Source organism: Carassius carassius, chromosome 46 (assembly GCF_963082965.1).
Source record: "Carassius carassius chromosome 46, fCarCar2.1, whole genome shotgun sequence".
Classification (NCBI taxonomy): Eukaryota; Metazoa; Chordata; class Actinopteri; order Cypriniformes; family Cyprinidae; genus Carassius; species Carassius carassius.
In genome coordinates, this window is record NC_081800.1 from 26032008 (window position 1) to 26048358 (window position 16351).

The following is a 16351-nucleotide window of genomic DNA, read 5'->3' on the forward strand; positions in this document are numbered from 1 at the left end:
CTGTAAACACAGACTAAAACTCCGTTTGGAAAAGCACTCAAGATTCCGGGCACAGCTCCACGCTCTCTGCTGTTGCTCCGTCTCTTAATTGTTTTCTTAAAGGAACCAAATGAACGGGCGGCTCAGGTTTTATTATAGGAAGCAAGTCAAGTCTTACAGTTTCCCAGTAGCCTTCCATTCAACAGAGAGAAGTGAGAGAAACTTCCAGAACTGCTGTTAAATAACCAGCCCTTCATTCTTAATGTGGAAAGATTGCGTCTCATGAATGACCTGTGTTTTTATCACTGTTATGAACATTCAATAACACAACTCGAGGTGATTCGTTCATAAATAAATCTTTTATTTGTAACATATAAAATTAAATCATAGATAATTTTTACACTTTATTCCAGTATTACGTTGTTCAAATAAAAGAGCTACATTTGCGATAAATAATATTAATAACAATAATAAAACATTCATTCAAACTTTAAGTCCGTTTTTAATCATGTCGTGGATTTCTCTAGCTGCCAAACAATGAGGATGCATTCACCTGCATTATAGGAGGGGGGGATATTACATGGACAAACTCAACCTTGACCAGGTTCATAGTCTACCAGTTGTACATTATGCATGTGCATATCTACAATTGGGAACATACACACATACAAGTTTACAGTTTGGGTCATGTTTTGTATTTAGACATCAAGATATACATCAGGAATTGTAATATTAACAACTGCATCTTTACATCTTTACAGGTTGCTCCATAACGAAGCAATAAAACATAGCGCTCCATTATGGAGCGAGCATTTCTCGAAACGCTGACACGGCCTCAGCAAACAGTGCACTTCAAAGTCCCCGTAATGTAAGTCTGTAATTCCGTGGGAATCTAGTTACAACAGGAGATGGTAGTTGATTGGCCGGTGGATGGGCCCCCTGATTGCGCAGCTGGGCTGCTATTGGTCGACGCTTGTGATGCGCTCCCAGTCATGCAAGGGTAGAGGTGGGATTCCCTGCTGGCGCTCAGTCTCTGAATTTGTGGATGTCGTTGAAGAGTCTGTAGAAAGGGTAGGTGGCATCATTGCCATGGCCGCAGTTGTAGGTGCACTTGCAGGACTCGATCATCATGACGTTCTTGTTGAAGGTGTCGCCATCCTCGCAGCGGAATTTGACCCGGATGGTGCGGGTCTGCTGCGGACTGCAGCAGCGACCATCCACGCATGAGCCACAGTATCTGACGCGGTACTTCTTCAGGCTGGAGCATCCGGCGTAGGAGAACTTCACCGGCTGCGTGGACTTCTTAATCCGGTTGCATTTTTTTCCCTTCTGTTGAGAGTACACAAGATAAGTTAGATGCATGGAAGTTGCATGCAAATGACATGATGCAATGCATTTGTCTTTGCACGGATGTTGCATACCTTGAGGCTGGTGTATTGCGATTGGCTGCATGGACGGACTTCGCAGATCCTGGTCTCTTTAACCAACTTGCATTCGCCGTTGTCGTTGGTTATCCTGGTGGAGATTCCAGTGCCACAGGTCTTGGAGCATTGGGACCAGGGAGTGGTCTGCACAATGCACTTCTCAAACCGGCGGGATTCCGGCTGCGATCGGAATGCTGCAAATGAACAGAGCGCTGTTTTAAACTCTGATTGTATACAAATCAGACATGCATGCTTATAACCAATGCATCTTTGATCTTACCAGGCAAGGATTTGAGTCCGGCCTTGACGATGGAGATAAACTCGTTCTTGCTGGTGAGGTCGCTCTCAGAATCATCGACCATTGGATCATTGCCAGACAGCTTGTTGGCAGATTCCCTAGTCTTCCCATCATCGCAGACCCATTCTTCGCAGCACTGGCCTGGCACTTTGACCAGCCTGGGGTTGGCGCAGCCCAACGTGGGCAGGGAGAGCTCTTGCGGGCAAAGCGGGATGCAGCCCACTGCCCCATCGATGCAAGTGCACTGGTGCTTGCAGTTGGGCTGGAAGCTCTCTCCGTTCTGGTAGATCCTGCTGTTGTACTCGCAAGGTCTGCCCTCGGATTTGGCTGTAAGAAAAAACCGAAAGGTTTAAGCATTCCAACACAAGAAATTCAAACATCCAGCTTATTCTTTTCTTCCTTCCACTAAGACCCCCCCTTCCAATCCACACATGGTTTCCATTCGGTGTCTTTTGCAAAGCATAATGAGAAACTTACCTCGGCAGATGCCTCTGGTGGCCCCATGGATGGCCCCGAAGTTGCACTCCAGCCCTTTGGTGTGGTCGCACGGCTCGGTCTTGCTGCAGTCTTCGTTCAGCTGTCTGGCACACACTTTGCAGCAGCCGCAGCCATCTGAGACCAGACTGACTCCAGGCGTGCATTTAGGAAGCTCCAGCGGGCACGAGCATGTGGCTGGGCAGCTGGAGAAGACCTGAGAAGAAAAACCACGAGACTTTAGTCTCTTTGTTTAAAACAAAGATAAAACTAAAATGTAGGAGTTTAAGAACAAGCCAGTGAAAATAAAACTCTTAACTGTATAACCAGGGGATCTAGCACCTAAGTGTCTATAGTATAATTTATAATACAGTGCGTACAGAAACTAACCCTCCAGTGAAAACGCCCCTTGAATGATCAATAATTATATGTATATACTGTCCTGTATCTGTATCAAACACAACTTCTATAATAAGCATATGAGTAATATAATAACTTACCACACACAACTGTGCAATAAGGACGACGATAACAGCCCAAGCAAACATCTTCGCTTCTCTGTGTACTGTAGATTTCTTGAATCAAGCGAACAATTCCTCGGTTTAAGTCCTCGTGTGCGCGTTGCGCTGACTCCCGCGGGTGCGTCGCGTTCTCGGTTTATCTCGGTGCGTCTGAAGGCGCAGCGCTCTGAGAGTGAAGACGCGCGCGGCTCCTCTTTTATACTGTAGCGGAGCCCTGACGTCACCATCGCTGAACTGTTCCGAAGCAATGCGAGGAATGTTTCTTGGCGCGTTTTCCATCCGAGCTAAGCACCACCCTGTCTAACTTTCTTTTTTCTCTCTCTCTCTCTCTCTCTCTCTCTCTCATATGAATTTTCCCCTTTCACTGAAAACATCTTTTACTTCAAATGATCCCCTTGAAGGAAGACAAAACACGTAGCCTGTGTGATTTTAAAAAGCAGTGTTTTAAACACTTAATTACGCGTTATTATTTACGCGTAAATAAACAAACGCGAATATAATTTCCATCCAACTATCTGTGTCCAGTTTATAAATAATAATAATAATAAAGCAGAAGCTTCTTTACACGTTGGAATGTATTAGAACGATAATGGTTTCAATAATTCAAGTATTTATGAATTAACTTTACGCAAACGCAAAATGGAAACGTGGAGAGAAATATGGGAGGGGGGGTGTATTATTTCACCAACAGCATGCTTACTAACTGTTTTATTTTGGCTAACGTCATGTCAAAGATTAGCGTTATTACTCGCCACTGAAGTATGTCGGAGCCCCCGGGGGTCTATTAATGGAGTTATGTGAGTTCAAGCGCGTGAACCATAAATTATTCCACAGGACGCGCGCGGCCGCTTATCCAGATCAGCTATGCGCTTTTTTGTGGAGTTTTATTATTTTCCAAACACTCAAACTTTTCGATTTAGAGGTAGAACTGTTTGGAAACCTTCTGTGCCATCACGCATCTTAAATGCAGTATTCTGTGCGCGTTTGGAGACGTTGTAAACTCATACTTTACGGCTTCTATTTTTGGCTCGGCTCGCTCCTCTCTCTTGACTCAACAGCTCTAAGCGATTCCAGATGTGAAGCCTGATTCCAGACGTAACAATATTACCATATTTGGTCTGGGCAGTAGCCTGCATTATTAACATTTCTGCTGGAGTTATCCAACCACAAAGCATTCCTGACAGCTTAAAGATACCCAAACACGCTCTCCGTGGAGGAAATTCCTCCAGCTAATTTAATATTCATGCAGTCTGTCCATCACACAGTGGAAGAAAAAATACAACAGGCATCCAGTTTTCCATACGAGATGTAAAAAAGGAAAAAACTGAAAAAAATGGACTGTTTTTGTCTAAGATTCCAAATGGCATTCCTCCGGAATTCAGAGATTAGAAGTCTTTGGATACACACAAACCAAACTGAGAGTAAGGGGATGCACAATATTGTCCTGACAGCACTGAATAGTTCTTTCCACAGACTCGCAGAGAGCAGAAGCGTCTGGACACTGAGATGTCCAGATGAAGAACGTTTACCACCTGGATTGAGGACTTTTGGAGAAGTGTCAGGTATGTTTGACTTCTGCATCTTCATGGACCATTTGTTTGTAGCAACAGTGTGTGTGCAATCAAACAAATGATGAGAGCACTGTTATCATCATTGGTTGTTTTCTTCTGGTCGTTCAGGTTTGTGTAAGTGACTGGTCTAGGAAAAGTTTTCGGATCTGTTCACTGAGATCCTGAGCTGCTGAGTTCTGAAAACCTGTGTTTTTTTTCCATATTGCGACACTAGATGGTGATGTGCTGTACTGTCAATGTACTGAAGTTTGATCTGTAGTCTTTACCATGACTTTACCATGCTAAACAATTGCATTTATGCATAATAATATTTGAATTAATCAATTTTGAATTAAGTAGTGCTGGAAAAACCTGTGTTTTAGAGCACGTTAGCTGATTTCTAGCTTGTTGATCTTGCATCATCTGAGCTGGTTTGTATTGAACATGGTGTTGTGTTTTGCTCGTGAATGACCAGCCAGAAACAAGTTAGTATGTTCCAAACGCTGCTAGCCGTTTAAGACGTAAAGCTGATGCATGTAGCTTGGAAAGCGTGTAAACTTGCATCCTGCCATATTTGTTCATTCTGAGCCAATCACCTGAGATGTAGGTGCTGGAAAATGACATCATGATAATGCTAATAGGATGATGGCGCCACTAGAATGCATGCATTCCCAAACCACTGTCCTGAGCTGTGACACCAAATAATTGTTTTGCCAAATACATTGCTGTTTCTGAATGCCTTTTATAGCCAAATGCTTTTAAAAACCCAACCACTTGGTTTACCAGCATCCAATCCGAGTTTAAGCTATCAGTTTAATTGCTATTGTTTTTATGATTTAAAAAAGTTTGTTTGGTTTGAATTGATAAAACTGTTGTGCTGGAATGCTGTACTTGTTAATTGTGCTTGTGCTTATTCTAGCCAACCTAGGATCAGTAAACCTACATGGAAAAAAGAAGAAGAAAAAAAGATTGACAGACAGAGAATGTTTCAGACTGGCTAATAAAAGGTGAGCCGCTTCTCTGATTTCAGTTTCAGTGATGTCCTTCAGGTAGTCGTGACTTTTTTTAGATTTTTTTTTTTACATGTGGCATTCTTTAGATATCCAAATACTGTTTTTTTTTTTTGTCCAGTGCTAGGGAGTTCTGGGTGTTTACTAGGCCAGCATTTTCTGTATGGTTACCAGACCATTGCTAGGTGGTTGCAAAGGTGTTCTGAAAGGCTGTAAAATTAACATACTGTACGATGCTAGGGTGTTACTCTATTAGGTTGCTGCTAGGTGGCTACTAAAGGCTTACTTATTGGGGCCAGTGCATATTAAGTTATATAAGCCTTTATTTCCTCAATAGTAGTCTACATTCTGCTTTTCCCAGTGCGAGCGATTGAGGTCAGCTGAAGTGTCTCCCCTGGAGAGAGTGAGAGTAGAGTCTGTCCAGTGAGAAAATGAGCTCACAAAGTCTTGACATCTGTTCCCGCACATGCCGTTCAGCAAGCATTCTCCATCTTTCCTGATGAGAGGGGCGGGGGGCTTTTAGGAAACAGTGCAGTCATTGTGTTCCAGTGGAGTCACCCCTCATTTTTCTATTCTGGAATTACACATCCAAGAACCATTACAAGAGCGTTTCTCATTTATGTCTGCCATGTTGTAATGGTAAACATAATATTTTCCTCTGGGCTTCACTTTCTTCCAGGGCTTTGGAAGCGGTGGTCTGGCAGCGTGTATTGATTACGAACGCGTTACATGAGTGGCTTAAACCCTTCAATCCCACTCCCCTTAAAGTAGAGTTGGGCCACGTCCATGTTTCTATATTATGTAATACTCTACAGATGAGTGGCAGCTCTGCTTGTGTTTATCTTATCATAGTGGTGTGTGTGGTGTGACATCTCCAGTGTGGAAGTTGTCTGCTGTTAAACCTCTTGCACAATTCATCCCGTCCTGACAGAGTGATATTAAAGAGATGCTATCCAGGTATACGGCCATTGGCTTTTCCTGTCATAGTTCACTGAGACTATGCAATGTCATTTCCTTGCTAAAAATCACACAAATATCTGTGCACCCTTTCTCCCAGGATTGCAAAAATAGGCATGCCATTTGTCAGTCATTTGATTTCTTTAATTATGCTATTAAATTACTAGTTGGCTGAATGGCATTTGTTCTGAAAGCCTAAATCTAGCTACTATGACGTTAGGGTGGTCTCGGGTGTTAACTAGGCGGTTGCTGAAAGTTTCTGAAATCCTAAAAGTAGGGTTTTCTGGTTGGTTCTATCCAATCGGAAGGTGTTTGCGAAGGTGTTCTGAAATGCTAAATGCATCTACTTTTTAATAACAGTGCTTAGAAACAAAAGTAATCATGATGAGGTAGGAATTTTCCCCTCATGCTGAAGTTTAACAGTCTACACTGGATCACACAGCGGCTCACAGATAAATATTTCAGCCATGACGTGTGCTTCCTCCGACTATAAGGAGAAAGTGTTTATGCCGTGGGATCTGAGCTGTTTAAAGTCTGGGAGTCTGGACCGTTTGATTTGTGTGATAAATGCAAGAGGAAAGTTTTTGTTCAGGAAATTTGCTGAGGATCATTTCAGTATAAAGTCATGTCACACTCTGTATAACCTAATAAAATCACATAAAGCTGATAATGAGATGATGCTGAATAGCTGGTTGAGTACATTGCTTACAATGTTAAACTATAGATACCATAGTAAATCTTTAGCACTGATACTAGGGTGTACTGGGTGGTTACTAGGCTACATATTTCAGACATGTTTGAGATGCTGCTCGGTAGGTTCTGGAACAGTAAGGATTGGTTTATGGTGCTGAGGTTCGTCTGAGCGGATGTTGTATAATGTTCACGCAGAGAGCGCCGTTATAGAATGTGTTTAGCCCCCGAAAACCAGTTCCAAAAGGTCTTTGAAGCTCAAAGTTCATTCATCTTTTACGGCCCTCCAAGCTGTGTGCCAGGTGCGCTAGGACCTGCTCGCCTTTACTCAACCCGCATATTTCCTCTCCGAGGGGAAAGCCGGAGGAATGGAAAAACGGAGCACAGGGATGGAAGGGGGAACGGAATGAGAGGATGGAATGTGGGGCTCCGGGAATGTTTAGACCGGTCTGGATAATTGAGTGGATTTGGAACAAGAAAAGACAAACTTTGTTCCTGGGGTGTGCAGGAATGTACTCAAGGATGTCTGGAGAATGATTCCAGCCGCACTCGATGGAAAGATGGAAAGACCGAGGAATGTGCATAGAAAAGAGGAATTCCATCCATGCAAAACAAACAGTGTGACCTGAGCTCTGAAAACCTTTCTAAAAAAAAACACTCTACAGGTTTTGCGCAGTTATTTAAAAGAAGAATCATTTTGGGCTCCTCAAAGAAATTTTTATTGATAAGTTCATATAAGAGCTGTTCCTCAGAAATAATCCGAAGAACCTTTTTCCACTATAAAGTGCAATATGAAGGTTCCATTGATTGTGAAGTTTAATATTTAATAATAAATACTTCATATTATCGATTTGACTGCACTGACGCTATCAGATGAAAACAAAACCTAAACAGAATTGAGCTAAATAATGACATTATGGTCTTCTATTAGCAAGGTTCTATCAAAGTCACAAACTAACGTTCTTCCAGTAGCCTACTGTTAATAGAACATTTGCAAGAAGTTATCTTGTCTTTAATAATATAAGCATTCTTTATAAATAACACTTTCATGTTCTGAAAGCATTATTTATACATCCTTCTTGAAATATTTTTATTTAGTAAACATTCATCTAAAGGGTTTTCAGTTTTCACCCTCCCCAAACTGACTCAAATGATTCGCGATCACGCTCCGAACTCCCGAACTGACTCAAATGATTCGCGATCCCCAAACTGACTCAAATGATCCGCGAACCCGCTTCGAACTCGCGAACTGACTCAAATGATCCGCGAACCCGCTTCGAACTCCCGAACTGACTCAAATGATTCGCCATCCCCAAACTGACTCAAATGATTCGCGAACCCGCTTCGAACTCCCAAACTGATTCAAATGATTCGCGAACCCTCTCCGAACTCCCGAACTGACTCAAATGATTCGCGATCCCCAAACTGACTCAAATGATTCGCGAACCCGATCCGAACTCCCGAACTGACTCAAATGATTCACGATCCCGCTCCGAACTCCCGAACTGACTCAAATGTTTCGCGAATCCTCTCCGAACTCCCGAACTGTATCAATTCGCGATCCCCAAACTGACTCAAATGATTCGCGAACCCGCTGAATTCGAACTCCCGAACTGACTCAAATGATTCGCGAACCCGCTCCGAACTCCCGAACTGACTCAAATGATTCGCGAACCCGCTCCGAACTCCCGAACTGACTCAAATGATTCGCGAAGCCGCTCCGAACTTATGTTATGTTATGTTATGTTATATGTTGTGTTGTGTTATACGTTATGTTATATGTAATGTTATTTGTTATGTTATATGTTGTGTTTTATTGTGTTGTCATGTTATGTTATGTTATGTTACAGAGGGAACAAATTAGTAATCATGCGCTCAATTAACTTTTTTTCTTGTATTTTTTTTTGTCATGTCATGTGCATAATCTAAAGAAAAAATTTTTCCATTATAAAGAACCTTTTGTGTAATTGAAATGTTCCATTGCTGTTAAATGGAACCAAAGATGCCAATAAAAGAGCCTGTGTTTTTCATGATTATTTATTTTTGTGCAATGTATATTTCAAAGGTCTGATGGTTTTGTTTATTCCATGCAGGTGTCTGTCTTTTGGTGGCGGTCACTGGCAGTGTGTCAGTAGCTATAGATATGACACTAATGATTGAAACGAATGCAGCACGCTGCAGTAGAGATGTTCAGTCATGACCTCAGACTGTCAGACAGATGGTCAGTTCTTCATGGGATCTCTCAGGAATTTCCTGTGGCATTAAATGGCTATATAAGGACTACAGTGCTTGAAGAACATCCTGTAGTCTTTATTTAGCAGCCTATGTACTTTAAAAAACACATCAGTGCCGAAATACATATTTTAGTTATGACTGTACTGTATGACTCTTCAAGTCATTTGAACCACAGACCTTAGTTCATTCATACTGTAAATACAAAGCCACGGCTATATAAAAAAGGGAACACACTCAATCATTTAGGGTTTTTTAAAAACGAAGAGGTCTGCATTGGTTAAGAATCAATGTCATTTTCATGGTATAATAGATTAAAAAAGTGCTGTTTGATCAAAACTTTGTTAAAACTTCAGTCGAACCCATTTTTATTGATATTTCTCGTTTTCAATGTCATAAGTGATGAAAAGTTAAATGGCACCATTTTATGGGCCTCTAAAAAAAGTAACCTTTAACTAAAGTAGCTTATTGTTTGAATATTAACTCACCTTTTTAAAATCAAAATAAAATTGAGAAATGTGAAGCTTAATAATTAGACAAAAACTGCTAAAAAAAAATATTTGAGACTATACACAAATCACAAAACAATCTAAATGTTATTTAAATATAGCGTGTGGATAAATGGTTTTCATCTATTTATTTATTTATTTATTTTTAAATGGGAGGTTTTATTATTATTATTATTATTATGAAATGCATTGTTATTATATTATATTATATACAGTCTTGTTAAATACAAATACAAATAACATATTTCATATTTGGTGCATTTTGTTTTTTCGATTAACAACCTCTTATCACATTGGTGCGCGTCGCGTCGGGCGCGTCCTTGACGTCATCAGCGCGCAGTTGTCGCCCTTTCAGAGCTCGAGCCGAGCGTATGTAGAACCACAACGGGGAACAACAACAACAAACAAACAGAAAAACAAACAAACAGTCCAGTGGTAAACACAAAGCGGAGGGTTCGGAGCGAGATCGCGCATTTGGAGATGATGTCCGGATTCGGCAGATTTACGCACGCGGTGGTTCGCGCGGTCCCTCGGTCTCTGGCCAAAGAAGCGCTCCGGACCGGCTGTCTGGAGGTGGACCTGCTCAAAGCGCAGGAGGAGCATGACAAATACGTGTCGGTCCTGAAGCACCGGCTCGGTCTGGAGGTGCTGGAGCTGCCCGCGGACGAGGCGTTGCCGGACTGCGTGTTCGTGGAGGACGCGGCGGTGGTGTGCGGAGACACGGCGCTCATCACAAGACCCGGAGCCGAGAGCAGAAGGAAGGAGGTACAGGACAGAATAGAAACACGTCAGTGGGTTTTCATGCATCGCGAACTTGATCCAGACGCGCACGAGCAAAACGTTAACTTACGCATTTAAAAATGATGCTTTTTAGATGTTTTTGAAGAATCTTTCTCATATTGTCGTGAATTTTCAACAAACCATCCAACTAGAGTGAGCAAAGTTTTGGTTTCCTATGATTGAGGTCAAGGGTCATTCAACTAACCACTATCAGACTTTATATATGTATAGTGTACTATATTTAATATCTTAAAAAAATAATAATTCATGAATGATTGCACACACTATTAATTCATTATCACTACACATTATATCTTGTGTTTTCAGAATGATAGAATGGTTTTAATAATAAAATAAAATAATAATAGTAATAAATTTGCATTTAAAAATGCTGTTGCTCGTGCCTTTATATTTATGGAACGGTGTTTTTTGATCTAAATAGTCTTTTTTGGGTTCGTGTCAGGCCATGCATACAGCTCAGTGGAAACTGGTTTGACTGATGCATGTGTGCATCCATGTAGATCAGAACTGTCATCAAATATATCATCAAGCAAGCAATTTATTAGAGTTAGATATGACGACTTTTAATGCAATAAAATCACTAAATTATTTGTATCATGTGATTTGATGTATGCATAGTGATTACGACACATCTTACCCTATATCAATCAGTAATTTGGTAAAGACTTTGTGCAAACATTAATCCAGTTAAGCTGGAAAATCATTTTTTAGGTGCACGGTCAGCAGCTGTGTGCACTCAACTGCATGCAGTAAAAGAATAGATGAGTTTTTTCTTAATGACCGCGGCACATGAAAGGGTTAACAGACCAGCTCATCGCTAACATTCATCATCATCATCAATACATCATAATGTTATAGGTATATGAAGATTGTGCATTAAAGCATTTTTGCTCAGGCAGCATCCTGTTGAGAGGTTTGAAGGTAACTTTTGCCTTTCGTGATGTATAATCAATTCTATATACCTCGCTGTGTGGATGCAAAGCTGGGGCAATGTTATTTTAGTCAGTGCAGATACAATTTGAGTACAATTGTTCGGTTTGTAGTCTCAAAACCAGAATATAAAGCCGTTTTTTGAGCCATTATTACTTTAAGAGTCTTAAATGTGAAATTTGAAGTCATGTTCTTTAAAATAAGAATGTGAGTTGATTTGCTTGACTTTGTCTAAATGGGTTTGTGAGGGATACATTAGAGTTAAGCCTAGTTTTTGTGTTTTCAGACTGCAATACAATACGTCTAGGGCTAGGTATTGTTCAAAATCTTTCGATCCGGTGCCAATTTCGATACCTCAGTTTCGATACCGGTTCCTAACGATACTTTTTTCGATACCATATGTTTTAAAATCCATTTCAACATCAACACAAATACATTAAACAAAACTTTTATTTTTCACCTTAATTAAAACAAATTCTGGTAACACTTCACACTCAGGATAACATTATTAATACAACTGGTTGTGCTTTTTGGATAGGGGTGCGCCATTCAGGGGCGGACTGGGACCAAAACTTGATTGACCTGGACTTTCTGGCCCACACCAGCCCACCACATCATATCAAAACAGGGGCGTTTGCGTTATCATTTATTAATTTAATATTTAATTAAACCGTTTGGCGATTTGAACCAATAGGGCAACTGATCCTCCGTTGAAAAAAGAAAAAAAAAAAAAGAACAGCAGCTGTTCATTTAGCGACTCCTAGTGAGCGACACATGCTCATCAAGACACAGACATTCTTCTAGAACTAACACTTTGCATTCAGTTAGCAGATCCATACGAATCATGCATGAAATAGGAGTTTATATTATCTCAAACGATAGCTTTATGTGCTTTACAGATGAACTTGAAGACTTTATTCATTCGAGATGTTCAATAACAGATAATCTTTGGCTCGGTAATACAAGTTCATGATCCGATTAGTGAACCGATGATTCTTTTGAGTCAATCTTTTAAAATAATAATTTATTTTGTTTAACCAAAACCTAAATAAATCTGTCTCTCTCTCTCTGTTATTTAGATGACGTGAAAGAGGGCGTGTTTCAAGATACGCAATGGAGTAGACCAAACTAAACAGGGAGGGAGGGCAAAACACTCATCCAAACAAATGCTTCATTAAATTGGTGGTATTGCCGGCTTTGTTTGCAATACTCTTATCGCATATGTTGCACTTTGCTGACTCGGCATCCACTTTTATAAAGTGTAGCCACACTTTAGACCTCTTTGGCATTGTAAAACGGAAACGTTTTGAGAAAAAACAACTACACTTGTGTCGTGTGACTGCGAGAATCTTCAGAAATCCTCCCCGTCACGTGGTGGTGGACAGCCAATCACGACGAATTCAGGTCCTTACATGCACGTATAGATACAGACGGTTGGTCTGTGAACGCCCCCGGGAACGCCCCGTCACGTGATATGAATTTAGCCCGTGGGGGAAAACATTGCCTTGGCCCCAATTGAAATTCAAGGGACAATCATGCCGAATAGTTGTTGTGTCGTTTTCTGTACCTCCAATAAACTAACAAATTATGAATTGAAGTTCTACATCCTTCCTAATAAACATACAGAACTGGAAAGGATGACAAAAAGGCTACAAGCAAAATGTTGTGAGAATGATTAAGGGAAGTTGTGGAATCCCAAGACTAAGCATGTGTGTGTGTGCGGTCGGCATTTCATCACAGGCAGGCTATATTAACATCGTGTTCATTATTAACGTTATCAAAACTGTGTAAGGTTGTTTCAGAAAGTGGCATGCATATATAATTAGCCTTATCATTCTACCTGAAGCAAAACTACGTGAAGTTAAGCTAGTGTCATACCAAAACTTGCATGAAAACGCATCTGCTAAGAGGTGTAGTCTACGTGATACGCCGTATACCCACTAGAAAAGGCCAAGGATTTCCGTATACCCACTTAAAAAAGCATGAGGATACGTAACAACTAGGTTTTGTTTTCTGAACTTTTACAGTTTCATTCATAAATTCACCCCGTCTGTGTTTGCGAAGCGACACGGATAGAATCACGGAATCCAGTCACGAATGGAACTTGCAGAACGTCACGGAATTTGGCTATTTTTGAATGAATACATCTACAGTTGGGCTGTAAAATGAATCAAATATCGATATGGACTGTTGTATATGAATATTAAAGTTAAAAGAGACTAAGATTGTTCTACGCGTCTCTGGGAATGAGCGCTCAATATGTGCATTTTTGTAATTCAGATACACACGATGTTCGCTGTGTTTTCCCCCACGCCGACTCCGCCCTCACCACGTCCCCAACTATGACTAGATGCCGACTGTATGTATGCTACAAGCTCATACAGACACAGCCGCTTGGCAAAAAAAAAAACGGCTGCTTGTCTTTTGGAATTGAAATTTGCCACCGAAAGATAAATAATTTTTCAATACTCATAGTATCGAAGTTTTTCGTTCGATACCATAAAGGCATCGAAGTTCGGTATCTAGCCCTAAATACGTCTTTGCACAAATTTCCATAGTGATCTAAAACAATTCTATGTGTTTGCTTAGCTACTGTTGCTAAGATGTTGCTAGAATTGCTAGGTAGTTGCTAATGTATTTGGAACAGTTGCTTGTTCCGTTGGATTTTTCAGTGTTTCATTGGATGAATGTTGGTCTCATTTTCATTAGCATCCAAATGGATTTGGTTTTATCTGAATGTATGAATCAAATGTGCGTTTTAAAAACATAGTTTTTATGTATCCATAACGACTTTGCAGGTGTACATTTTATTTTATTAGTTAAGCTTTCCCTGGAAACTGAACCCTTGAGCTTGGTGTTACTAGTGCCAGTAGTGTTTTTAAAGCTCTGCGTTTGAGACATTATGCTAAAGGTTTTGGTTTATGAAGGTCTGTTTTCTCTCTCTCTCTCAGGAGTGAAATTGAGTTTTAAGATCTGTTGCACTTGACTGATTGTTTAAATATTTCTTGATGTTTGCAAAGCCAAGAAGCCTTATTACAAACATCTAACAGTACTTAATTACAATGTGTGTGTCATCCTGCAGCAAACACCCAAAACACTTAAAACCAGTCCAGACTAGTTATGCATTGGCAAATCATTGCTTTCAGGCCTATACGTGTGGTTGTTTTTCTCAGGTGAACCCTAATTGGTTTAGCAGTAACGTTTGGGAAATTCAGGGCCTTGTTGCATCACTGCATTATTTAGGTCAAACTCAAATCGTTGTCATTGTAAACGCTCAATTCATGGAAAACACCAAGTTACATAAGAGCTGCTGGGAAGTCGTAGGGCACTAAAGCAGTTAAACCTACTTTCATTGAAATGACTGTATCGCCCGTGGCGTTTGCTGAAATGTATATCTGAATAAACACAGCGGCCGCATCTCTGCTTCAACACACAAATGCTTGGCAGCGTTTCTTTAAGCAAACATTGTGTGTGTCCTTGTATAAGACTCTTGGATCAAGTTATTTAGGTCATGGCAATCTCTGAATGCAGTTTGGACGAAATTTAGGACACATTGGTGGGCACAACAAGGGTTAAATCTCTTAAATCTCGCAGCTGTAGCTTGAAGAGCATTTTTTAGCCTTCACATGCCGTAGCTAAGCAAAGTGCACAGTTTGATGTTTATAAAACTGCCTGAAAACAGGAGGTTTCGATTGTGTGTCAGATGTAAAACTGTTGCCATGTGAGCAGCGGTTGAAGGTCTTTTATCAAACCATCCACCCTTTGGCTTCTGGGAGTTTGTAGTTAGATATTAACTATGTTTTGGTCATTTATACTCATGCATTTCCCAAACGGCTGTTTTAGAGTGATTTTACCATGGTTAAGAGGTGATCTGAGTCTCTAAAACCCCTTTCACCATAGTAAACTTAAGTACTAATTACATCTGAGACAGTCAAAACCAATAAATATACTGTACACAAAGACTGAAAAAAAAATAGTCATGAAAACCAAAATATGAAATTCAATGGATGAATGTAGTAATGCACTATTTTGTAGAGTAGGGAAATAATTAGGGTTGGAGCCAAATTACAGGGGGCTAAATATGACTTTAGAAAGATGGCAGCCTCATTATATTATTTTTACTCAGAGATTGGTAGCTCTATTAGTAAAATCTGTTGACTTTCTCAACCTTTGTTGCATTATATTCCAACGGTGATGGGTCAAAAATGGGGAAAAGTCACATTTTGAGTTTTTTTCCCAAAGTTTGTATGCCTGTAACTGAAGAAGTATTACAGATATCTTAATATCCTTTTATAATTTGTTTCTTAACCAACTTTTCTTTTAGTATCTCATATTTTAAACCCTTATGTAGTTCATCTGCTGAGATATTGGCATCTCAGTGTTGCTTCAAGAGTAAGTTTGCATACAGCTGATACCAAAACAATTGCATGGAAAATGACTTTCTGAATGGCATTAATATTCTCTCATAAGTGTGCATGCATGTAACTCAAGAATTATTGTATTGTTTACAGTGTACATGCACATATATAACACATTCTTGCTCTTTTTGTCCAGTACTTCTTTGTCATTTTACCATGTAAATAGTGTGTTCTTTTAAGATTGCACTGTATACACATCATCAGCTCAGTCTTGTCAGCCATTATACCAAATTTGACTGTTTTGAGACACTTTCTGTTGCGTTTGTCGCTCATATTGTGAACACAGCCATGCATGACAGCTGAAACACTAAATATATTTTGCCATCTGCCTCAGAGTGTGCGTGTGAATGCACACACACACACACACACACACACTAACACACTCTCGCTGCTCACTGTGGCATGACTGATGTGTGGTGACAGATGTGTCGATAGATAGCACTCACCTTTGACCCCAACGCCAACACTGTGTGACTGAAATATTTATCAATATATGTTTGAAATATTAAAGATTTATGGTTAAATTATTTATTTTTTTGAGTTTTGCATGTATGCATA

General features: G+C 40.2%; 2 protein-coding genes across 2 annotated transcripts in view; one reads left to right on the forward strand and one right to left on the reverse strand.

The window, feature by feature from the left end:
* Positions 1 to 319: 319 nt before the first annotated feature.
* On the reverse strand, positions 320 to 2797 carry LOC132129731 (CCN family member 1-like). The gene is made up of 5 exons (XM_059541433.1): positions 2676 to 2797; positions 2179 to 2392; positions 1684 to 2028; positions 1401 to 1597; positions 320 to 1308 (listed from the first exon to the last, which is right to left on the reverse strand). The coding sequence occupies exons 1-5, from the start codon at positions 2721 to 2723 to the stop codon at positions 1006 to 1008; spliced, it is 1107 nt and encodes a 368-aa protein (XP_059397416.1). The 5' UTR covers positions 2724 to 2797; the 3' UTR covers positions 320 to 1005.
* A 1313-nt stretch (positions 2798 to 4110) lies between these two features.
* Positions 4111 to 16351, forward strand: part of ddah1 (dimethylarginine dimethylaminohydrolase 1) — a 62976-nt gene continuing 50735 nt past the window's right edge. Inside the window, exon 1 of the mRNA XM_059541434.1 lies at positions 4111 to 4258. The gene's annotated coding sequence lies outside the window, so the exon portion shown is untranslated. The remainder of the gene's footprint in view (positions 4259 to 16351) is intronic.